The following is a 25,141-nucleotide window of genomic DNA, read 5'->3' as shown; positions in this document are numbered from 1 at the left end:
AAGGAGATTAGGGTCACATTCTATGCTTTGCTGGTATTATGAAGTTGGGCAATTTATTTAACCATGTAGGGCCTTTGTGTTCTGATGTTGTAATATTCAACTTGTAGCCTGACTCTGAAATTATCTAGTTTGTACTGGCTGACCCTAACAGCTCAGAAATATCAAGTTACCTAAGATGGTAGAAAAATAGATGATTAAAAGACAGACAGATGGTGGACAGGTAGACAGACACACAGATAGATGATAGATAGATAGATAGATAGATAGATAGATGATAGATAGATAGATAGATAGATAGATAGATAGATAGATAGATAGATAGATGATAGATAGATGGGTAGATAGACAGACACACATATACATATGTAGTTACTCTATTAAACTTCCATACTTTCATAAGTGCCAACATTGCACCCAAGCAACAAGAGAAAAAGAATATCTTTTCTGGCTTCTACTGAGATTCTGAACTTCTTGTGAGTGTTTCCACTTTTCTAAACAAAGCACTAACCACAATTCCACTTGATTCCCACAGAGCCTGGGTAGTATCTATTACGGCTTCACAGTAGCAAGCATGGTGGCCAAACACACAGCACAGGAACAGCACATGATCACTCCATGAACACACCCAGAAGCTGGAAACCTGAAGCATGAGTGATAGACATAAGGAGGCTATCAACAGCCAGAGCCAAGGCTTAGAAGAGAATCTGTCCTAGGAGGCCCTATTAAAGCGAACTACTCTAGACAAGAGAACCAGGTCTGGTTACACAATAGAGCTGAAAACCACCAGCCCATGACAAGAGAAATTTGATCTGGTGGTAAGAGGGCTCTTTCTCATTGAAGGGAGCATGAAGCAAGGAGATTTCCTAACAAGAGTGTCACCACCTAACCCCCATCTTGTTTAACAGTACCCCTGTAGAGACAAGTGAAAATCTTCTCTTCTCCACACCCCATGACAATTATCTTTTTAACATAATTTAAGAAGCCAAAATAGAAAGGAAAGATAAGGTGAGTGATAGGAAAATAAGAGGAATTAACCAAGATCACCTTCATGGAGGCACTGGACAAGAGTGTCCAATAGAAGTAGCACTGTGACCTTCACGGCAGATTATAGTCACCTGTTTGGTAGACAGAAATGCCATGGTTCAAAGTGCTACTGGTTTGCTCACTTTTTGCTGCTTAAGGAATAACAAACTAGGTTTTTCTGCCTCCAACATGCATGTGCTTTTCGAAGTGGTCTTCTACAACCTGTGGTTATCATTTTTGAATCATCCCCTACAACCCAGGTAAGAATTTAATCACTGTTATGATAAACCTCGGAGTGGAACCATCGATAGTGACTGAGAACAAAGACTGTGCTGTCCTGAGCCAGCCAGCCTTATGATTGTAGAGGCAGATTCCTGATGAGAAGAACTGAGCTCAGTTAGGTTCCTCCTGGCCTCACTCTCTTATGCTCATCCCCCTCCCCCCACCCACTCACTCTCAAACTCCACATCCCAAGCTTGTAGATACAATGTTATTGTGCACCATGTAAAGATTAGCCATGAATTATCCAAATGCTGGTTCCTTTTGGACCCCACATCTGGTTGCAATCCTTATTCTGAGAATCTCATTTCTTAATGTTGTGTCCATTGCTCCCCTAATTATTCCCTTATTGGTCAATAAAGAAGCTGATCAGCCAATGACTGAGCAGGGAAAAGAATAGGGCTGGACTTCTTCCGAGCCAGGGGAGGGAGAATGGAGAAAGAGGGGAAGTGCACATTAGCCACTGAAAGAGAGTCTGGGAGGCACCACAAGAAAGAACTTGGACCCCAGAGAGCCAGACCAGTGCTAAAATGCAAAATATCACTGGAATTTTAACTTCGAGGTAGCCCGATAATCTCGGAAGATTAAAATACTAATTACTCAGTTGTTGTCCCTTAAAGCTTGTTAAATAAATATAATAGTCCAGTCTCGATTATTTGTGAGCTAGCTGGGTTAAAAGGAAAACTGCAACAAACATTTATAAATTGACACTCAAAGATGACTTCACAATCTTTAGAACACAGCAAGAAAGTCTTTACTAGATATAGCCCTGGAGTTTTAGGCTTATTGGACTCTAGAATGGAGCTTAAAAATAATGTGTTGTTGTTGTTGTTTGTTTTGATTATTTGTTTATAAATTATCCAATCTCAAAAGTTTTGTTTTAGCAGAAAAAAAAAAAAAAAGAATATAGTCCAGGTGTATCCCAAAGCTGTCCTGAGAGCTCCAACCTCATCTTAAGGAACAAGAGGAAGGTGGTTTCTCCTTCTGTGACCTAGAGTATATGAAGATAGAAACAAATTATATATGTGTACACACATGCGCGCACACACACACACACACACACATATATATATATATATACATATATATATATATATATATATATATATATAGAGAGAGAGAGAGAGAGAGAGAGAGTCTATTAGTCAATCAATCATAACAGAAAGGAAAAATACAATAAACAAAAGAGGCCAGACTGGGTGTCAGAGACATGTAATTCTAGCTCTTTAATAGGGTGAGGCTGGAGGATCACAAGGTCAAGACTAGTATGGGAAGATTAAGGGAACCCTGTCTCAGGTTTTTATAACAAATATAAAGGTGGCTGGAGGTTTAGTGTTCAGAAGTAGAACACTGGTCTAGCATGCTTGAGCTCAATCCTCAGCACTATATAAAAGAATGAAAAGGTAAGGGAGGGGAGGAGAGGGAGATACAAAAGGGGATTTTCTAGATCTTGGAGAGAATGACGGGATGCAGAATTAATCTCAACACCTCTGAGATGGGGACTGGAGAGATGGACCGTTCAGCAGCTATGAGCACATACTGCTCCCACAGAAGATGTAGTTTCAGTTCCCATCACCCAAATCAGATGACTCACATCTTCCTGTGACTTCACCTCTAGAGGATTCAACAAGGCTACATGCAAATCCACACGCGCACATGCACACGCGCACGTGCACACACACACACACACACACACACACACACACACACCCCACACTTAAAACAAACAAAACTCTGAGAGATAGCTTGGGTGAGGATTGTCCTGTGGGACTTACTTTGCAAACGTCAGTAGCTGAACTTGTTGGCTGGGATGATGCTCTTTGGTACCACCGATTTAACATGCAGCCAACGGGGCAAGCACGCAAGTCCTATTAGCACAGTCTAGGACTGTGTGGCAGATGCCTGAGCCAGCCAGTGGCTGACAGCCTCTCTCAGGTCACTCTCAAGCTGACATGCAGTGTACACTCAGGTACATTTCCTTCTCCCAAAGCCTTCAGTGATCACTTGTTATAAAGTAGCCCTGAGTTCATATTGCTTGACTCTGCATAACACAGTAGCCTTCAGACAAAGGCAAAACTGTTTTTAAATCTTAGAAACATTTTAAAGTGCGCGTGATGTGTGTGGCAGCCTGATGGAGTCGAAGAGCAACTTTATGGGCTCAGACTTCCTTCCACCTTCACATGGGATCCGAAAGCCTAACTCAGATGATCATGCTTTCCAAGCAAGTGCTTCTACCCACAGAGCCATCTCCTGTAGAGAGAATCTCTTGTGTGTTGTATGGATGCATCACCTGTCAGTTAAAAACCTATGGCCTATAGGAAAGGGCAGGATAGAAGGTGGGACATCTGGCTGGCAGAAGGGATTCTGGGATGATGGCAACATGAGAGATTCGCCAGGGAAGATGCAATGAAACAGCCACATGGTACCTGAGCACGTGGCAGAATGTAGATTCATATAAATGGATTATTTTAAGTTATTAGCAAGTCAGAGAATAAGCCTAGCTGTATGGCCTGGGTAGTTTTATTTTTATTTTGAGTTTGAATTGTTATTCTGGGGAACTTGGGGCCTGACAGGAAATCAGACCATTACAATGTCGCCAGCCTAGAATTCTTTTATAAGATATACTCACAGGTTTGTTTGTTTGTTTATAAAGCCTTGTAGGACAGTTTTTGAATTTTTCATTTGGAAAATATAGGCATCATATTTATAAAAAAGAGTATGTTTGAACTATGGTGAAAGAATTGGGACTCTTCAATATGGTCACCCTACCCTCAGACAGGGATGTTCCCTAAACAGTCTTATCAAAAGACATTTTGAATGTGTATTTCATTTAACCTCTGGGGTATCAGTATATTCCATGTAGAACAGCACCCTGGGAACCCTCCCTTGACCCTGATCATATTGCTATGTGTTCCAAAGCCTGCAGCTCTGAGAAGTGGTTAGTAGGTAATCATTACCCCTACCTTCTGCACGGCTCAAGATGCTTCCTAGTATCCTGTCTACATGGGCCCAAATAAGGTAATTCCTTTGGCCATCCTCCACACTTCCTCCTTGTCAGAAGGAACCTTGACATAACCCTGACCCTAAAATAAACCAGCCTATGTTATGTTTAGTTAAAACCATAAGCAGTCTAGCCCTCCCACACCTGCCCTCCTCGAGGTAGGCCAGCAGTGTGGTGTTCAAAGAAGGATTACGCAGGAAAGAGCCAATGAGCCAGTACTAGAGGGACTTCCAGAGCCCACAAGGGCTAGCCAGCATAGCATAACAGAAAAATAGCACTTCTCTGGTCATATGAAAGGGTCCCACACACCTACCATGTAAGTACCTGGAAGCCAAACCCCTACCACACAAAAGCCAGACAGCTGCCAAAAGTGTTCTTTCTTTACCTCCTGGCTATGACATCCCATCCTTCATTACAGTCTCGAGAGGAGCTGACCTTACAAGCCAGAAGACTCCATGCCCTGCTCATGACAGATTGGACCTGGGGGCAGGGAACATGAGTTCTTCATCAAAGGGCCATTGCCTGAGAACTTCAGAGTTTTAACAACTGTGTATGATGATGTTTTTTTCAAGGATGCTTCTAGTGAAAGTAACGAATGCTAATCGGACTTTTAGTTCAAACTGTGGGACTCAGCTACCTGGTAATCTTTCAGGACCAGAAAAGACTTGACTTTGAAAGATGTTTAATACAATGGACAAGATGACAAGCCATTTTTCCTTCCAGCATTCTTTCTTCTGCTATATTTTAACACTCCCTGGCTAGAGCAGGTCTTTACAGGTAAAGCACAGCTGTGCTCATCTGCTAGATGCCCATCCAGAGTGGAGGGTTAGATACGTCCTGGTAAGCCTGCCTTTTAATGTCTGTGTTGCTGATTGCCAGAGAGATGGCTGTGTGCAGGTGTGTGTGTGTGTGTGTGTGTGTGTGTGTGTGTGTGTGTATACAGTAGTGGTTTTCAACCTTCCTAATACTGCAGCATTCAATACAAGTTTTCATGTTGTGGTAACCTCAAAAATAAAATTATTCTTCTTGCTACTTCAAAAAAAAGATGTTTATTAAAATAATATGCTAAATGGAACCCCTTGGGATGGGAACACTGTCTCACTTTTTAAAGTGATGTTTTACAGGTAAATCAAGCCTACTTAGAACAATCTGGGCATGTAGCAGGATCTGCCATCAAATGTGAAGCTGTCCTAGACCAGCATTCTTGCCTGAAGGATAACCAACTTTGAGAGCTGCATATCCTTGCTCTGGAGCTGTTGGGGTATTGTAGAAACTTACCTATATACCTGGACTCTTCCAACTAAGGGATGGTAGCCGTCCCAAAATTTGACGGCCCATTATGTCTCTAGACACCATGCAATAGCTCCTTAAGAGGAGGCACATTCTCTGAAACTAAAAACCTTCAACAAATCCAGGATTCTTGGATTTCTATTTTTTATTCACAGAAAATGTACATAATCTCATAATAGAACTCTTCCAAGAGGTCCAAACTGAGTCCAGGGGCAAGAAGAAATGCACGGAGGAGGCTGGGTGGGTAAGGGAAGGAAGCAGGGAAGAGATCATCACTCACCGCCACTGCAGGATGAGGTGCAGAGAAAGTGGAGGGGCTGCCCACAGTGGGATCCACATAGTAGCTCATTCTGTTCTCCACACCTGCACAAGAGAAAACATCGACTGAGCCTCTGGCTGCACAGGGCTGTGGGGACATTAACCCCCCAAAGGCATCCAATCGTAGACCTAGGAGCCTTCCCAGCAACCATCCTGTTGAGTTCTTTGTGAGGCAGAGAAGTAAACAGAATTCAGAACGGTGGATAACCTAAGCCGGGGACGAGGTGAAATAGACCCTAACATAGCCAACCCACATAGATAGCAGATCATGTCTGTGTGCTGCAGACATGGCAGACAGTGACAGAATCGAAACCTTTTACAGAATTTCTAGGCAGGGACTAATTCTTGTGTGTCATTTTAAATAAGACCTCCACCCATGTTTCATGTCTCCACAAGCCCACTCAGGCCTGTCACCCAGCAAGAATTCCATATGGAATAAATAAATTATTGATAAAAGAATAAATAGATTGTCTTAGAGGAAGAAGAAAGGGGAAAAAAAACTTCCATGAAGAACCCCAATCCTTGGCACAGAGATAGACAGATGCTCTCTCAAAAAGACTGGACAAATTCATCTCCTATCAAGAGAAGGGCTCGAAAAAAAATAATAAAAATGTTCTTATTGAGAGCTATTATCTCTGTTGGAAGTCTGAATGCAAAGAATGTTCTATGAACATTCTGACTTAGAGGGATTTTCCAGCAAGCTACTGGTCACCAAGAAAATCGTTGATATATCAAACATTTCTGTTGAGTTGAGTGCTCTCCAGAGTGCAAAAGTTCACACACTTTCATAAATTCAATACTACACATAAAAATATGCCTCTCTTGAATGATTGAGAAGATTACATTCCTAGCCTATCGTTCAAAGGCCAAATTCCTATTGTTAGGAAGTGACTTTTCATCCCACCCCCACCCCCGTTGCTTCTCCAGTGGCCACCCCTCCTGCCCCCCTCATTCCTGTGTATACTTCCATCAATCGGCCTATTTCAGAACATAGAAAGTACAGAGATTGGTTTTGTGTCCAATGTGCTGTTTCAGTTCCCTACGTTGATAGTGCCTGACAGCCAGTGACATAGCTATGTTCACAGGGCTGTATTCCCAGAATACAGCTATGCTAGTTAGGGTTTCATCTTGTCCCTGCTGCAACAAATGAAGCTAATGAGAAGCTATGAGAAGCTCTGCAGTGCTAATGCTGAGTGTCTAAGAAAGATCAAGGACGGCCATCCAAGAACACTGCCCCCATCTATTGTCTGTCCAATGATTTTGCTAAAATTACTGTGCAGCTCCATAACTTGGACTTTGAGCTGGACAATGAGCACGGACTAGGAGGTAGATCTACACAACACGGACCAATGTGGACCTGTGCCAACCAGGTGTTGTAGAGATGGTGTCTTCTTGTTCAATGTCCCCTCTGTCACTGAAGCATTCTCTGTTATTGATTTTTGGTTTTGTTTTAACCTGAAAATTAAGTTTAAAGGCCTTAACAAGTCACTCTCAAAATGTATTGATATATACAAGGATGAGACTTCAAAGCTGAACTGAATCCCCTATACTGAAAATGGCTTACCGTGATGAGAGCGCCTGAGGAAATGCCAGCCAGCCCCCCCAGGGTCCTGCAAGATGGTTTGTACCTTTATACTGGAAATGTCCAGGCACGAGGGATTGCTACTTCCTGGGAACCAGTAAACTTTCTGGTTTCCCTCCAAAACCCAGCAGAGATCCCATGGTCCCAACAGGCCTGTCCTCTATCTCACAACCATACAGCAGGGTTTATTAAAAATCTATTTATTGCTTCAATAGTTACTCTGCTCCTTCTATGTATGAAGCAATGTGCTGGAGCCTTGAGGCACACTAGTAAACAAAACACAGACTCCTGACTTCTAACAGACGCAGGATAAGAAAGCTGAGAAAGACAGTCTATGGCTTCAGCAGTGGAGAAGAGAGATTCATTCACATATAACTGTATCGCATTGTGATCAGTAGTTTGCCAAAAATATGGAAAACCTAAGCAGTGGTTGGTTCTGTGGGGCACAGAGAATAGGAAATCGTGGAAGATTGAAGAGGGAGGTTTAACCACATGGCCCTATGAATCATTTGGACTCCCCTAGCAGCCAAGGACCTTCACCCTTCTGCATGTGCAGTTTTCATATACATCTGCAAGAGACAGAACTTTGTGAATTGGCAGTATCGTGCTGGAGCCCAGCTCAAAGACAACAAGAGTTTCTGTCTGCCAGCCAGACAACACTCCCCTTCATAGCAACACACTTGGAAAAGGTCCGGTGGAAACATGTTTTCTCTTCCAGTTGATGGCGGGAGGGAGGAAACCTCTGGCCGAACATCTGCTGCATTCTGTGCTGGACCATACGCTCCACAGCATGAATGACACTTCCCTTGGGGAAAAGCCCTTTGCCCAGGGAGGAAACTGAAAAGAGGGAGTTGCCAGGGATCTCAAGGGCTCTCATCACAGGAAATAACTCTGGGACAGAAACGGATTGCTGCTTTATTATTTTTTTGGAGAAAGAAAAAAAGAACCTGCCCCTTTTCCAACTTGCAGATTGTGACATAGAACAGCTGCTGGAACTCAAACCCTTTCCGAAGATGCAAAAGGGTGTGTGTGTGTGTGTGTGTGTGTGTGTGTGTGTGTGTGTGTGTGTTCTTTCTCCTCTTGGCTTTTTGGCCCACAAGAACTCCCTCCCACATGACTACTTGAACATCAGCTGGACCTGAACTTCTTGGCTTGGCTTTGCGCATGTGTATTACCTAAAGAAAAAACAACCGTCTGATTCCTCTCTAGTTGAGAAGCAGCCCTGAGACCTGTCTCAGTGTAGAAACGATGGGAACATTTGGGAACACTGAATCACCCCGAGCTGAATTTGCTTTTCCTCAGTGGAACCAGCACTGCCCAGTTAACAGAATGGGTGCTTCCAAAGTCAGGCTGCTAACCTCGGATCCTCCACCTTCGATACTCTCTCCAAGTCCACAGCCCACAGAGCCCCGCTGTATCGGCAACCTTCCACTCAGCTTCTCCCCCCTCTGCCCTACTTTGCTTGAAATGAACCTGGAAATGCCCTCTGTACTTAGTTTTCCCGAAGAACTGAGAGCCCTGTGTCTCCTGAAGGCTTTAGGCTGATATCAGACCTCAGTGCCCCCCGCCCCTGGCTCGGCTACTCTTCACTCCAGCAGGGGCTAGCTATTCCTCTCCAAAACTCTCCAACGTATTATCTGCCTATTGTTTGCACGTTATCACACCGGTTCTACCAACATCTGTTTCTATTTATCTCTCCCACTTGATTCTCAACTAGTTGAAGGTAGGTTCTCTGCTTTTTTCATTTTGCATGACAGAAATTTGATGTTTTTAAATCTGTGGGTGGGTGGACGGATAAACAATCCTCATAAGACTAAGCATGGAAGAGATGGATCAGCTGGAAGTGCGTTTGTTTTACAAAATCAGAGGCTCTGCAGAGATTGCAGGTCTGGATAACGACTGCTAGAAATGAGCGTTCTCCAAGTCCATTTCTAAGCAGTAATTGTTGCTCCATGTTCGCGGCACTACTTGTTTCACGTCGCCTTATCTTCTCCACTGCCCCATACAAGCAGGCTCGTCAGGCACTGGGTCATTTTTTTCCCTTACAAGCCCTACCTCACTAAAAATCAAGCTCCCCAGAGCAAGATTTAATCCATCCCTCCACCTCACATCGCTGGGTTCCCGCTGAGTCATACCCTGTGACTGATATGCAAATACCTGCTGTGGATTAGCATCTACGTTAGAAAACCTGCACTTTGGTTGTTGTTAGCCCCCTTTCAATGAGGAAGAAGTCTAAGATGCATGGTCAGCTGGCCCAGTGACATCCGACCCTGCAGCTTCACCCTTTCTTTTGCTGTGCCTCTCTACCTTCTTCATCCTAGACCTTAGGAACCAAGTAAGCTAACGATATCAGTTAAAACAAACAAACAAACAAACAAACAAACAAAAAACATTCAACAGTCTAGCCTATGGGGATGTCTCATATCCAATATAACTCTTGAAAACTAGTTTTCCACTCACTTCTAGAAAGTGTTTGTCTTTGTAAAGTATATGGCGATTTCAAGTTGCACCTAGTCCAGGCAGGGCCTTGTAACTCTGCCAGGACCTGCCAGGTCTCATCGCCCAAGGTCTAGAGACAGTAATCACAAAGCAGAGATTAGCAAGCAACAGGGATGTGTGAGGTCAAAGCAACAGAAGAATAGGGACCCTGGGGAGATGCGCCTTGATCAAGCAGAATCCAGTTCACACAGCTCTGCCCTGCTTGATGCCATCTGTAGGTAAGGTCTCATCAGTCAAGGGCTTTTAATTTGAAATGATTGGTTCTTAGAGAACATCTATGCCCTTAACCAATTACCCAGCAAATCACACTTGATCCCCACCTATTCCTCAAGCTCTTAGAACTCTAGCACCAAACAAGACTGAGGCAGAAACATGGTGAGTTCATGGCCAGCCTGGACTACAAAGTGAACTCCTATTTCAAAGTAAATAATCTCTCCAAATGCTTAACATGGTAGCATGCGTTTATTACAAATGTTTTTAAAACGCGCATGCTCTGAAATCATTTTTCTCTTACAAAACAATACAAAACAAAACCCCAAAACACTAAATTGGAAATAGAAAGTCTTGAAATTGGTGACTTCCTTTAATTTAAAGTTCGCTTTCTGAATGCCAGCAAACAGTTTGACTTTTGAAAACTGGACTTGAAAAGTTGCTTTTTGTTTGTTGTCCGTTATTTAAATTTAGAAATCAACTGTCACTTTTATGCTGGCTTAATGAAATGGTTCTTTTGAACTGATCTGTGCTATTTTATAGTTAGTCCTTATATTTTCTTCACCAACTAATAAATACCTAGATGTGGGGAGAAATAAATCAGAAAAGCTTCAAATGGCTGTAAAAAAAAATCTGCAATCCTACTATCCACAGATAATCGTCTTCATGATATAGTTTTAATCTGCTGTTTTATCCTATGCTTTTTTATTAATATTTGACATAAGGCATTTTTCTATGTCAGTAAGTATTGTTTTCTCTTAAGACTGTAAATACATACCAATATTCTGTGTTTCATAACATACACTTAACCAACATTATATTGTTACTGCCATTTTTTTAAGATGGAGTCTTTTTATACATAGACCAAGCTGGCCCAGACTTCCCTATATGCCCTAGTTGCTTATATTGACAGAGAAGTCTGTACATGTTCAAGGTTATTGTAACTTTTTTCCTGAATATTCTCAATGTTTGACTTGTTGAATAGAAACAGGAGTCTGACTATGCCATCCAGATGTGTCCTATACTCCGTGGCCACCCTGATTTTCCTTTTGTAAATGACACTGAACTCCAACAAAGTATGATACTCTGCTGTCATCTCCCCTAGACCCATGAGTTGCCTGAAAGAGAGACCATGTTTTTTCAAATGGTGCATACCAATCATGCAACCTGCATTTGTTGACTGGGTAAAGGAACATGTCAGAGCATATCCAAAAGGATACAGATCTCTTTAGGATAGAACTATCTCACCAAATAATGTGGAGGGTGTCCACTTGTAGTTATGACTACAGATAACATTGCATTTATCTCTAATCTAATTAATGTACCACACTATTTTGTCTGTCTTCCTCCATCATATCTTAATTCCCACACTTGGTCCATGGCATTTCTCCACTCATTTTTGTAGATATCTTTTTGAACTGTTAGCACAATGAAGGCTACCACAGCCAGTTTTGTAAAAGCTCAAGTTTAAGAGAGCTCATGTTAAATAACAGAACATCCTGGGGATAGGGGGAGGCAGAGGTTCTCAACCTGTGTGTCGGGACAGGAATTGCCTAAGAGGATGGAAAAACACAGATCCTAACAGGAGCAAAATTACAGTTACAAAGTAGCAACTCAAATAATTTATGGTTAGAGGTCACCACAATATGAGGAACTCTATTCAAGGGTCGCAGTGTTAAGGGGGTTGAGAACCATGGAGGGATGAAAGTGGGTGGTTAGAGCTGAGAGCAGTCTTTCTTCCTCGCTCCTACGATTTAATGACCCTCATTTTCATTAAGGGCTGAAGAGTCCCGGGAGTAAGTATCCTTTCCTACTTTAAATGGTGGCTTTGACCGATAAAGACAATGTTCTGAATGATGTGTGCTGCCCTCTCCTGCATCTTCCACGGTCACCTACTCTTTCACAGAGCTCTCCCATAGCAAGTACTAACTGCAGCACAATTAGCATGTCTTCTATCTCTCCCACATTACTGGGAATTATCTCTATCCCTCTCTAAAACCTATCACCTAACCCTCACACCTATCTATTTTTCTGCCTCTGGACTTTCTAATTAAGTTCGGCATTGCCAAGACCTCTAAGTATACATATAACTAATCTTTTTATAATACTAAAATGGTCTTGTGCCATTATGAAGTTATAAGCATATATATATATATATATATATATATATATATATGTATATATATATATATATATGCTCTTCAGAGAGACATATCTCACTAATGTTTTCTATAGAGGACTAAAAAGCGGTTAAGGGGGCTAGCAAGATGGCTCCATGGCTACGAGTAATACACCTCTCACAGAGGACCAGGGTTCAGTTCTTAGCACCCAAATTAGGCACCCCCAATGTCCTATAACTCATTTTGAGGTATCCAATCCTTCACCGAACTCTGCAGGCACCTGCCCCTCTATCCAGCCACACACATAAGCATACAATTTAAAAATAATTTTGTAATGGTGATTTTACTGTAATACATTATGGGGCTAGGAATAAGGAGTGCTTCATAGATGACTTTTGAATTTCATCATGGATAGAAACCCTGTAGCTGCCATGCTGTCACAATGAATTGTCAACAATAGACAGAAAGGTTCTGCTGAGCTCTGAGAGCCTCCAAATTCCACCAGGCCAGTGACAACTGTAGTCTCTGAAACACGTCAGAAATGAGCAATCTACTCCCCCTAGTCACTCAGGTTCCATGTAGGAGCACATCATAAGAGCAGTGGCCCTCCATAATAAGAACATTGCCCTGACAGTATTGTTCTTCAGTTCCGTGTGTAACCCTGAAGAGCAACAAATGAGCACACTTGACCTTCAGATGCACTGTGGCCAAGGTAAGTGATGACAATTGAATAAGATTATTTTAGACTTCAGACCTGGAAACAACACAGGAGAGTCTGCAAGAATGATGTTATGTACTCCTTTCTTCTCCACCATGGATGCATTAAAGTTCAGGGTTAAACAGATCCTTGGCCAAGTCAAACCCAAAGAAGAATTATAAGATGAAATTGTCAACTTTCACCCAGTGCATGCTGCTAAAAGAAATGCTCCAAGAGTCTAGAATCTTACATAATTTCTTTTCAATCCATGGTGTGACCTACATTTACGATCTAAAATTTATATTGAGTCTTTGCTTCTTAGAAGATCTCAACAAAACAGAAAGGTCATAGAAAGACCAGGGGGACTGGATTGTTTTAAACATATGCCTCTAAAACGGAATTAAAAGATACCAGCCGACATGGATCTCACAAATCTGGCAAGCAACTTCTGGGACTATGTCTAATTGTGATTTTCATGGTGGGGTTTCATTTGTTTTATTGCCCAAATTCTAAGGTTCCAATTTCCCAGTGTAATGCTAAACAGCTTGCTGGCATTCTGCTACTCAAAGGGGTTTTGCAGAATTTTCAACTCAGAAAAAAATTAATCAAATCAGCTCATTTTTATTTCAATAAGCCAAGGCCAGAGAGCTGAGGTGCCAAGAAAAGCTTCGGAGTTGCAGATTGTGTGTAGGCATGGCTCACCTTCCTGAATGTGCCATTCGTCGCCTGGAATTTCTTAGCATCACAGTCTTAGTTTTCCTCAACCATAAAATGAAGACAAGAATGCCAACCCTTTGAGGACTGCTGAGGAGGCATATACAAACTATAATCATTTAGCTGTGTTATCAAGGATACTGGGCATTCACTGTTAGTAGGAAAGACGGATCTTATTGTTATTATACGTTAGCATTATTTTTACAGCTCAAGGTAGCAGAGGTTACCTATTTAAGAATGAGATGTTGTGATGCTTATCTTTAACCCCAGGATGCAGAGGTAAACAGATGGCTGAGAGTTCCAGGTAAGTCAGCAGTACACAGTGAGGCCTTGTCTGGAGAGAGAGAGAGAGAGAGAGAGAGAGAGAGAGAGAGAGAGGAAAGAGAAGAAAGAGAGGAGAGAGAGACAAGAGGAGAGAAGTGGGTGGGCGAAGACCTAAAACCCCATGGTCTAAATCTTCACGTCTTTTTCTAAAACTGGACATTTAAGTCATCAAGAAAAAATTCCTTTTATAACCATAGGATGAATGTCTTTAGTAGAGAACTTTCAGAAGACAAGAGAGGCATAGTTTTCAGTGAATGCTAGGCATCCTGTACTATTGTTATGCATACACCCAAGAAGCAAACATATTCTTACAGGTCCAACAGAGCTCCTGCAAAGACTGCAGTTGCAGTCACAAAAACCAGGAACTACTGCAGATTCCTGAATTGAGTACATACACACACACACACACACACACACATGCACATATACACATACACATATATACATGTGCATGTATATATATATATATATATATATATATATGAATGCATGCCAAGCACATATACATGTATATATGCCAGAATATATATACATATATGTGTGTGTATACATATGCATATGCATATATGTGTATGTTTATATATAAGCCAGAATATGTATATATGTATGTGAATATATGTATATGTGTCTACGTGTATATGTGTATATATGTATATATACATGTCTACGTATATCCACCTTTGTGGACTAACACTTATAGCAACTGGCTATAAATACAGTCAAGTTAGTAGGCTGCTCTAGAAACCATTGAAAGGGTCCATATTTGTCTGGGACTTCCATTTTTGTAGCTGTTGTTGTCTTTGGTTTGAGGCAGTGCCACCCAATGAAGTGCACATGAATCTGAATCCCACAGTTCTGCTTATAAGCAGCTCCAGGCCACTAAGAGGACTATGTCAGGACAAGGCTACAGTCTAAGGACCTCACCCAGGAGCATACTGAACTCACCCGATTACACTTAGAAAACCTTTTACTAAGATGAAAACTTAGGAAGCAGAGTCACCTGGGAAACAGAAGCAAACACTTCTGCCCAAGGCTGAGCAGAAGTTTGCAGATCTTAGGGCCAAGACACACCTGGCTGAGACAAAATGTGTAGCTCAGGAGATACTCTGAGTCTCCCATGCCAAAGCATGGCCAAGACTTCTGTCTTTCCCAAGAAATGTGGCTAGTCCTTTATACTTTTATAGCCCTAAGGAACTGAAGCCCTCAGATTGATCACTCAAGGCCAGGAATTTCAGGCCAAGGAGTGTAGTGAGACCTTCCTACAGAGGAGGCAGAGACTGGCAGTGGTCTTACTCACAGGAGTCATCTAAGGACCAACACCCAGAGGCACCAAAAGAGAAGGCTGAAGGTTGACTTGTTCCAATTTTTAAAGATGTATTTATTTATTACGGTACACGGTAGCTGTCTCCAGATGCACCAGAAGAGGGCATCAGATCTCATCACAGGTGGTTGTGAGCCACCATGTGATTGCTGGGAATTGAACTCAGGACCTTTGGAAGAGCAGTCGGTGCTCTTACCTGCTGAGCCATCTCTTCAGCCCCTTGTCCCAATTTTTAAAAGACTCAAAGAACCTTTAGAAATTCTTCGAAATATTTCCTCAAGTGTCCAAATGTTTGTGAAAACTATTTTTAAAAAAAAGCAAGCAAGGAAGAAAGCAGGAAAGAGTGGGGAAGGGAGGGAAGGAGGGAGGAAGGAAGGGAGGAAGAGAGGGAGGGAGGGAGAGAGGGAGAGAGGGAGGGAGGGAGGGAGGAAGGGAGGGACAGAGAGAGAGAGAGAGAGAGAGAGAGAGAGAGAGAGAGAGAGACCTTATTTTCCCCATGAGTGATAGACTCCTGACATTGGTATTCAAAGTTCCCTGCTTTATCTGGAGCTTCTGGAACCACACCCACACTATAGATACATCAAATTCACCATCTTCTGCTCTAAGGAGAAAAGATATTATCTCAGACAACCTTCCCTACTCCCCTTCTCTGCCCAAGATACAGTTTTGTTTTGTGTCACTTGAACTCAGAAAATATTCATAGACTCTAAATATTAAAATTATTTTGTGTTTTATTTTTAGCCCTTTTTTTCTCCACAGAACATTTACTAAAATAAATAACGTAAAAATTTAAAATGTGTATGCATATATTGTGTGCCCTTCACCACACAAGGCTGGGAACAAAGTCTACTCTGGACATAAGACCACGTTAGGATGGTTTACTCACTTAGACGATCCAGACATGCAGGTTTTTCCCAGAGTCAGTATCTTCTTAGCAATGAATAATTTACAAATTCATCTTTAGACAGTAGGCCCTCTCCACATTATCTTCCCAGAAACCTAGCAAAATCCAGGCTGCTTCTGTGCATCTTAGAGTTTGGACTTTCTGTTACTGAATCCAGGAGCCCAGTGCTCACACTCTCTTTGTTCTGGTCAGGTCTCACCAAAAGCTCACCCTACTGATGTAAATGAAGTGGCCTGTGCAGAACACCTCTTGGAACACGCTGAGTGACTGCACAGAAAGTTAGCTTGCTCTCCTCTTTCAGGTGGGTGACAGTTCCTGAGAGTTGGCTGCATTAAAAGAGGCTGTAAGGCTACATCCTCGGTAGAATTAAGGGGACCAAGAAGGCTCTCTGTGTCTAAGTTTTCCCAGGATTAAAGAAACAAGAGTTGCTATAAATGCCATTAAATTGCTGCCTCACATATTAATGTCACTCAGATACTAAATGTTTTCAATTTCCCATGAAGAAAAAAAGAGGGAGGAAAGAAAGGAGGGAGGGTGGGAGCTCCAACTTCTGGCATATACTCATCTCTTGTGCTTTTTGATGTCACTGAGGAATTTGAATACATAATGAGAAAAGAATCATTGTGGTGGGGAGGCTGTGTCTCTGTTCACCAATAAATAACATCACAAAGCCCACCCATAAAAAGAAGACGCGAAAGTACAGGGGTGGTGGTCTTGAGATGTATTCTCTCAACAAGAGAAAGGAAGAAAGCCATAAGAATGACTACATTTCCTCATAGAGATAAATGAAACTGTCCATTCAAAAACATCATCACGTTCAGCAGAACTGGAGTTAGGGGTGAGAAATTTACCAACACGCTGAGGCGGTGTGGGATCATAGGCAGAAATCTCCATGCCCAGTTCCTGTCCTCACTACATTGTTTGGCTTACCCCAGTTCTTCCTTAGGAACCCGCACTCACAGACCCAATGTCTTACACTATTACTTCCAACTCCTCTGGCTCCTGTTGGCTCTTTTCTTTTTCAAAGCTCTATACTACCTTATTACAGACTCCCCTCTATGTAAGCCAGGTGGGACACCGAGAATCACCTGTATTTTAAAGAAAGTCAAACACACCGTGCTCATTCAATGACCTCTCCTCAGTTACAGAGACAGCCTCCCATAGAGTCCAAATGCTCATCCGCAAAATTCAGCTCTGATCCTCTTAGCTTTTGAACTTCACCATCCCTGGGAAATTTGAATAGGCAATTAGAGGCAGGGGCTCTGCAGAGAATCCAAGGTCACAGACTGCCAGGTGCCAGGATTACCCACATTTCTCCAGACTGGGCTGTAGCACCTCTTGGCGCCTCTAGTAACTAGCACCTGGGTGTAAGGTGTCTATGAGGCAAAGAGCCCCTCAGCAATCAGACTGTGCCCCATGTCCCCAGCAGTGGATCCAGAACAGAAGAGTCTGGTGGGCTGGTGCCTGCTGTTTGTTATTGCACTACTGATGGCTAAGTATAGAAGTTGTCGATTTACAATTAAAGCAGTGTGCTTCAAATATTAATATTAATAACTACAATGCCTGGACACATGAAAAGACCTTTTCATCTTCAAAGCACTTCTCACGAATTAACCCCTTACAGCTCTCTGGCCTGGGTTCTGGAACCGCAGGTAAATCAGAGCCATAGAGGCCACCAGCTGCCCCACGAGGACCGAGCCTGCCAAACCAAAGTCTTTCTTGCTAGATAAAAAAGGCGGTGAGGTAATCCAGACCCCAGCTGATGAAAGAGTTAAAGTGTCGGGTAATTTTACAAATCAAACAAAGTGGCCAGAGGTACATTTCAGGATCTGGATTTCCTGTTGTTTCCCACCCAGTTCCATGCAGCGATACAAAGTAGGAAGGAAAAGGGCTTCGGGATGAGAGAAGAGAAGAAAAAAAAAAAAAAAAGAAAAAAGAAAAAACCCAGAAGGGAACCTTACAATGGAATGTCATGATCTTGCCACCCAGCATCTTTGCACAGTTCACTCACAGAAAAGTCAACTTTGAAAGGTGATAGAAGACAACCTTACAGTAACAAGAAGCCTCCATCCCTTGCAAAGGGGAATTGCAGTCCCAACTCCAGCCTCCCCCGGGATAGCAGTACAGTTTGGGGGAAGAAAGTCCCTCGGACCTGGAGACACCCCCACAACCAATGACCCACAGAGCCTGACAAAGAATTGGTGAGCTCTTGTATGACTTAAGTCTCGAAGTAGAAGAAGTGATAGGCTGGCTTTTCAGAAGGTCTTGGCCAGTAGCAATTTCCCCTCTACGAAAGCAGTTCATTAAGTTGCTGGTAAGAGGTGGGGCAGAGCAGATAGTAGACTTCACTAAGAATGAAAAAAAAATAAGAAAGAAATTTTCTAAGCAAAACTACAGTTTTATTTAAAGGGTTTGCAAGGGGTATTCAGAATTGTGATATGCCATTTGCAAGGATCAACAATGTGTGCTGGGGGGGGGGGGAGGTGGAAGGTGACAAGAGTCTTGATGTTTAAGCTTATCTAATGAGAGCAGGAAATAGTTTTCAAAAATATTGTTAAACAATGGGATATGTGAAAAGGCAAAGACGGAAAAAAAAAGAAGAGAAACAGCTGCATCCTGAAAGTTTCACAATTTACCCTTTAATTCGTAAAATTTGGGGGTGGTGGGAGGAAAAGTGAAAAGAAAGTTTCCGACAGAAACTCAGCTCTCACTTACTAATTTGCTGCAGAGACGGGTGAGGAATGGAGTGAGCTTCACCGAAGGTCTGCGGCTCTTTCCAGCTACTACCTGCGGGGAATCCTTGGCTCCCGGGCTAAAGAGGATGCAGAGACCATAATACTCCTAATAGAGCTGCCTCCTGAAATGGGGGGTGTGGTCAAGCTAGGGAAGCAGAAGAGGCGGTATTCAGCCAGGCTCTGGCACCAAGGCAGTGGTCTCCAGGGCAGGCACTGTGATCTAAAGGGGAGCTGTTTGTGGCAGCGCTAAATTACACCTGATTAGTTTTATCCTTCTACTGATACTTCAACTAAATATTACTGATCCGGGGCAAAGTGCACAAGGGGCAGGGAGGGAGAGAGCAAGGGGGGAGGGAGAGAGGGAGAGAGAGACAGAGAGAAGAAGGGAGGGAGGGAGGGAGGGAGAGACAGAGACACTTGGCATGCACCAGATTGGTGCTCTACTGGACATGTGACTACTTCTGCCCCACATGGCTTGACTTTCTCAGTGAAACTGTGTTCATTTAGCCTAGGCCTTGAATCATGGGGCAGAGGGTCCTGTAAAACCACTCAGGGGGCTGTCTCTAGCAGGATGCCTGACACCCACTCACCTACTTAGGTTTCTTGTGACTCTTTATTAACCTGATGTGTGAAGTATGCCTTGTTCATATTGGGCCTGCCATGAGAAACACCACAGTGTATTTCTTCGTGAATAAGAAGATTTTGGCTCAGATCGCATCAGATGATCTCACCGGTCTCCACTCACTAGCGTGGATTAAATTGTTGTCATGTTTCCCTGACTGCATGCAGAGGGGGAGACGGCCAAAAGCAAAGGTGGAGGTTCCAAAAAGTAAGGCATCTCTTCTAAGCATTGTTCCAGGTGATCTGGCCATCGATGAACATTAGTGGATTTCATTTGTCCATGATGTAGTGATTAAAAGGAAGAAATATCCATAAATGTCTCTTTTTAACAAAGCATACGCAATATGAAAGTTTTAAGCAACTCTAGGCAAACATACACAATATCACTTCTTCACTTAAGGGCATGACGATAATGTTACAGTGAAATCTCATTTCTATGAATAGGGGAAAATTGGAAAAGTTTATATTGCTTGCAGTTCCAAGACTTTTGCCCTAAGATTCCATTGATGTTGAGTAATGGATGAGTCAATTGCTTCCTTCCCTTCTTAATGAAGACACAACTACTCCACTTGAAATTCCACAAAGACCCAAAATGTCATTCAGAAAATCATCATGTTTATCCATCGCTGGTAGCTTGCAGCTCACACAGGAACTAATGCCCGTGTTCCCCTCCTGTGTATTAACACGATGTAGATAAAAGCTGTCTTTTCCTATTGGCTCAGTCCACTTAGTTTAACCAATGTCGGCACCAAGAACTGGTCTCAGCACTGGGAATCTAACCAGATCACACTACTGTGGGAAGAGAGTCACAAACACCAACTAGTTCCAGAAAGCATAATCTGGGCTGTGAGAGAAATTTCTGGAAGCTTCAGCCTGTCCCCTCAAGCCCAGTCAGTTCTGGTGTGCCGCCCAGCTTAAATGTGGTCAATTAAATCCATCACAATTATTTATAATTGTAACCACTATTCATATACGAGAACTGGGAAAAATAGATGTCAATTTGTGCTCTATCAAAGTGTATAGTGTAATTAATGAAGGGCTTTTTGCCCTGCACTTGTCTAGTAGAGTCCAGACAAAGTCAGCCTTTAGGACCTTAGCCTTGTCCTCTACTACAACCTGCCCTAGTGCAGAAGAGACTAGAACAGAAATCCAAAATGGTGCAGAAGCCATTGCCAGCATAATGTGCCTAGACAATGGATGTCCAGGAACACAGCATATTTTATTTTAGACAGTGTCCTCAGAAATGCAGCATTCGGTAGATATCTACATACAAAAGAAATAACGAAGCTAGACACCTACCTTTGGAAACAGCTTGCTATGTAAGCAGGAAGATCTGAGTTCAATCCCCAGTGCCCACAGGAAAGCTGGGTGTGGCATTGTGCACCTGAAATCTTAGTGGTGGAGGTGGAGACAGGAAAGTCTCTGGAGATGGCTGGCCAGCCAGTCTGGCTGCATTGACAAGCTCCAGTTAAGAGAAATGCAGTCCAGATGATCCTGAATCAATTATCTCCTGTGTATTAACATCACTTGGAAGACAACCCATTCCTTGGTATTGCTCAGCCAGTTTAGTTTAATAAATGTATGCATCATGCACTCCGGTAAAGTCAAAGAATAGGCCAAGATGACACTGTGTGGGAAGTGGTACACATAAGGGAGAGACATACATGTTTTAAAAAAATGGTTGAGGAATACATCTGATATCAACCTCTGGCCTGCACACACTATGAGCACATACCCACACAGTCTCTAAGATGTTATAATAACATGATGTATGCTACCATAAGAAACAATTACTCTATCTTGATTTGTATTAAATAAACCTAAGGGGAACAAGTGCTGCTATCACACAGATGGCCCAGAGCAAAGACAAATGATCCTCTAAAAGAGCTTATGAACTGAGGTTGCTAAAGTTCTGGCATACCACATAGGAAGTCCTGTGATCAACCCATTGCGCTGTATACACTGGGTAGGCTACTTACATTGAAATCCAGAAGAAAAGATGGGATAATGGCTAGGAACGTGGGCTCTCCATTCCATAGAGATGGCTCCCTGACAAAATGCAAGTTCAAGGAGAAAACATTTAGCTCACATTCCCAAGTGACAGTCCCCAGTGCAGAGAAGTCAAGGACATGAAGCATCTAGTCACATCAACATCTGCAGCCAAGAGACCAGAGAAATGAGTGCGTGCGTGTGACTGCTCTGCTAGCCTTTCTCATTCACACACAACGTGTTGGGCCCAGCCCATAAAATGGCTCCACCACCTGCATCCAGGGTTGGTGTTCTCTCCTTGACTGATTCCGTTTTTTTTAAAGTTCCTCCCAGACAGGCCCATGGGCCAATATGATGGAGACCAACCCTCCTTGAAACCGTCTTCCTAGTTGACTCTAGCTTGAATCAAGCTGTCACTGTAGAGAATGAAAAAAAAAAAAAAAAACCCATAATGATCTGTTGTCCCTTAGCGGAAAGTTTATAGGTTAGCCTAAATAAGTGAGGTCAGTATAGTGCAGATACAGCTGAGCCAGCGCCTGTTTGAATCTCCAGTGCAATGACCTGCAAGCCATGGCTGTTTACATCGTGAAGATGCCACTTCCCCTTCCTCATGCTAATAAACTACCAAGCAAGTCAATACCTCCTAAAGAAGAAAAGAAGGTAAATTCCTGGACATAATGTGTGGTGAGGGCCGTCAATCCTTCCGCAATCTTCTCTTATTTCTACCCCAGGCCCTAAATGGTAAGAGCCCTGTTCCAGCAGTTTATGACACTTTCCACATAAAAAGCTAACCCTAAAATGGGGGACACCAATGTATTTAAGGAAACCCCATGCAAAACATGACTAACTTACCATACCTAGCATATTACCTCATTTCTTCCCGCTCATTTAAGAGGGAACTGCCTTTTTTGATGCTTGGAAGACTCTCTTTACACAGGAAAGTGACATCGGAACAAAATATTGAAGCAGTACAGGTAAAAATCCAGACTCCATTATAGGCTCAGTTTGTCGCCAGACATCGAAGAGGCTGCAGAAGAATGAGATAAAAGGAAATCAAGGAGCAGAGAACCTTTGTCTAGTCACACTGGGGCTCTGGAACCTCTTAGCCTGTACTTTGTAATGAATCGCTCTCTTTCACATGATCAAACGCCGAGCTCCTGTCCTGAGCCCCCATTTGGAACTCTGGTGGCTCACATGTGCGTGCCCACATCTGGAAGCCAGGCGTTCTTCCTTCTGTGTGTGCCAGAAAGCCTATCTAAGGGGAAAATGGACTCCCTGGCACTGTCCTCTGGGACCTGATAAATTGTTGCACCCTTCTCGCCTGCACCAGCTTTCTGTTTTAAACTTCTTTCCTGTAATATGAAGTGGGCTAGGCACAGGGTCCCAAATGGATCTCCCACAGAGCAGATTGGGTGACGTCTGCTATGCTTCCTCACACCAGCTCTATCCTGGTTGGTGAGCAGTCGTTGGAACCCACAGATTCAGAATAAAGGCAGTGGCTGAGTGCTGGCTATCTAGTATCCTAGCAAAGCCCCATCTCTCGCCACCTCCTTCTGTGACCCCTATTTCTTCCCCTGTCCTTCTGTCCTCCTTGCCCCTTCTCTGTCAAAATATCTCTCACTTTTTTCACACTGTCATCCTAACTCACAGGACACTTTTGGTCTCAATGACAAGATAAACATATGGTTGTAACATCTACAAACTAGAAGGTTAGAGATTCAAAACCAAGAGTCTCCACCTGATAAAGATTATGTTATAACATACGTTTCTAGAACACATTTAAGGGCTAACTTCACCTAGTCAAATCTCAGCCCTGTTTCTTCCTGTGCTGCCATGGGCATTTCATTTATGTTATGGTCTTTCTTTTCCTTATATATAATGAAATAATTATACGACACAACATGAGATTATTAGGAAGGTTAGAAAAGTCTATGAGCACTGTGTATTGAATGAAATACTCAAAGGAAAGGTTGTAGCTATTGATTAGTGTTATGGCTAAAGCCAAGACTTTGCTTTTTATTCCACTCCTACAGACTTCCTGCATATCAGAGGAAAGCCATGGGCCTGCCTGTTTCTTGGCTGCATGCTGGGCTGCTAATCAGGACAGGAGAGGCTGGTTCAATGCCCAGAAAGATAATTAAGATGTGTTTGCTAGAGAGGGTGTCCTGGGTCTGGCAGACAGCAGCAGCTATGCCTTGGTGGCCTACACAGGAGAATAGGTAAAGAATTTCTTTCTTTAGAAATTGTCCACTAATTGTAGCCTGAGCCCAATCTCAAAGTTAGACCTTCCCAAGACACCAAAACAGGGCCAACTTTTTGGGTTTCCCTAGCAGCCTGCTTTCATTGGGAGAACACTAAAACCATTAATGCAGTCCTTAGTCTGTGGTGGGTAAAAATGATCCTCAACTTTCCCTCTTTGGTTGGGAGACTGCAAGGGGTTCTGACAACCCTCTGAACTCTCCCTCTTCCAGGTTTCATGGGAAGTGGTGGCCTAAACTCCATGCCTTAGGCGTCTCCTCCTTCCATGGGGCTAACTCAATATCATCTGCTCAGAAAAAAAAAAAAATGCTTCTGAGATCAGAAACACAGTGACCAAGAACTCGGAAGCCAAGAGTCTTCAGGATGGAAATCATCCTTGGGTATCTGCAACCTCCTCACCTTTCAAGTATAAATAAACAAGAATTAGAGAGACTAATCTCCGGATCAAGAGAAAGCTGCTAAGGCTGCTGCATACCTTCAATGTGACATGGTCAGGAATCAGTGTCCCCTGCATGCTGCCCATCTTTGAAGAGGCTGGAGAAGTGGCACGAGCCAAATAGTCACACTGAAAAAGCAAGATCATAATTAACCTGAACTATTGTTGGAACAACCCCCCCATGTTCACACCAAAAACAATGGACTTCCCTGAATATTTCAAGCCCCATAGGGAGAAGAAAGAACACCGATGCACCCCAGAAAACTCACCATAGCTTCAGCCATCCCCTAAGTGCAATAACCACAGCCACCTGCAGCCACGCATGTGCTGAGAGATGTACAGACAGCCACCCTTTTTGACTGTTAATGCGGTCGTTGAACTGGCTTAGGGCTGATGAATGATAGGAATTGCATCAATTTGTTCTTGAGCCCTTTTAAAATATCATTCAACCAAATGCCAGGTTTGTTGCTGACATCTTTATCTTCCATATTTCCTTTTCTTCTTGAACACAGCAGAGACCATTTCTGTGCTCAGGGACTTGAGAAGACGGGCTAAGAAGATCCAGATGTCTCACACTCTTGTATCCGGCATCAGCCAGGGTTCTACCCCGGCAAGGAGATGCTGTTGGATCTTTCTGTATCCTGTCTCTCGTTAGGTACCGTCTTCTCACTATGGGTTTCCACCACATACTATTTTCCTTCTGAAAGCTATATTGATCTATTTCAATATTCATTTTTCTTACTTGTGGAAAAAGCAGGAAGAAATGGATTAGTCTTTTTATCACTATTCTTTCAACACTTATCTTGTGTCCTTGCCTGA

General features: G+C 42.9%; 1 protein-coding gene and 1 long non-coding RNA gene across 2 annotated transcripts in view; both read right to left on the bottom strand.

Annotated features, from left to right (window-relative positions):
- The window catches only part of Ets1 (E26 avian leukemia oncogene 1, 5' domain), a 121,580-nt gene extending 102,509 nt beyond the window's left edge, over positions 1–19,071 (bottom strand). The window contains exons 1-2 of the mRNA NM_001372534.1: positions 18,998–19,071; positions 5,874–5,956 (exon numbers count right to left, since the gene is read on the bottom strand). Coding sequence (NP_001359463.1) covers positions 5,874–5,942 — 69 coding nt within the window. The 5' untranslated portion in view covers positions 5,943–5,956; positions 18,998–19,071. The remainder of the gene's footprint in view (positions 1–5,873; positions 5,957–18,997) is intronic.
- A 3,453-nt stretch (positions 19,072–22,524) lies between these two features.
- Gm31928 lies at positions 22,525–24,795 on the bottom strand. The gene is made up of 3 exons (XR_379225.4): positions 24,592–24,795; positions 24,362–24,451; positions 22,525–22,654 (listed from the first exon to the last, which is right to left on the bottom strand). It is a non-coding gene; the product is annotated as a predicted gene, 31928 (long non-coding RNA).
- Between the last annotated feature and the right edge of the window lie 346 nt (positions 24,796–25,141).

The sequence above is a fragment of the Mus musculus genome, chromosome 9 (genome assembly GCF_000001635.26).
Source record: "Mus musculus strain C57BL/6J chromosome 9, GRCm38.p6 C57BL/6J".
In the NCBI taxonomy this organism is placed as follows: Eukaryota; Metazoa; Chordata; class Mammalia; order Rodentia; family Muridae; genus Mus; species Mus musculus.
The sequence above is the reverse complement of the archived record's forward strand: the minus strand, read 5'-3'. Positions and strand labels throughout refer to the sequence as shown.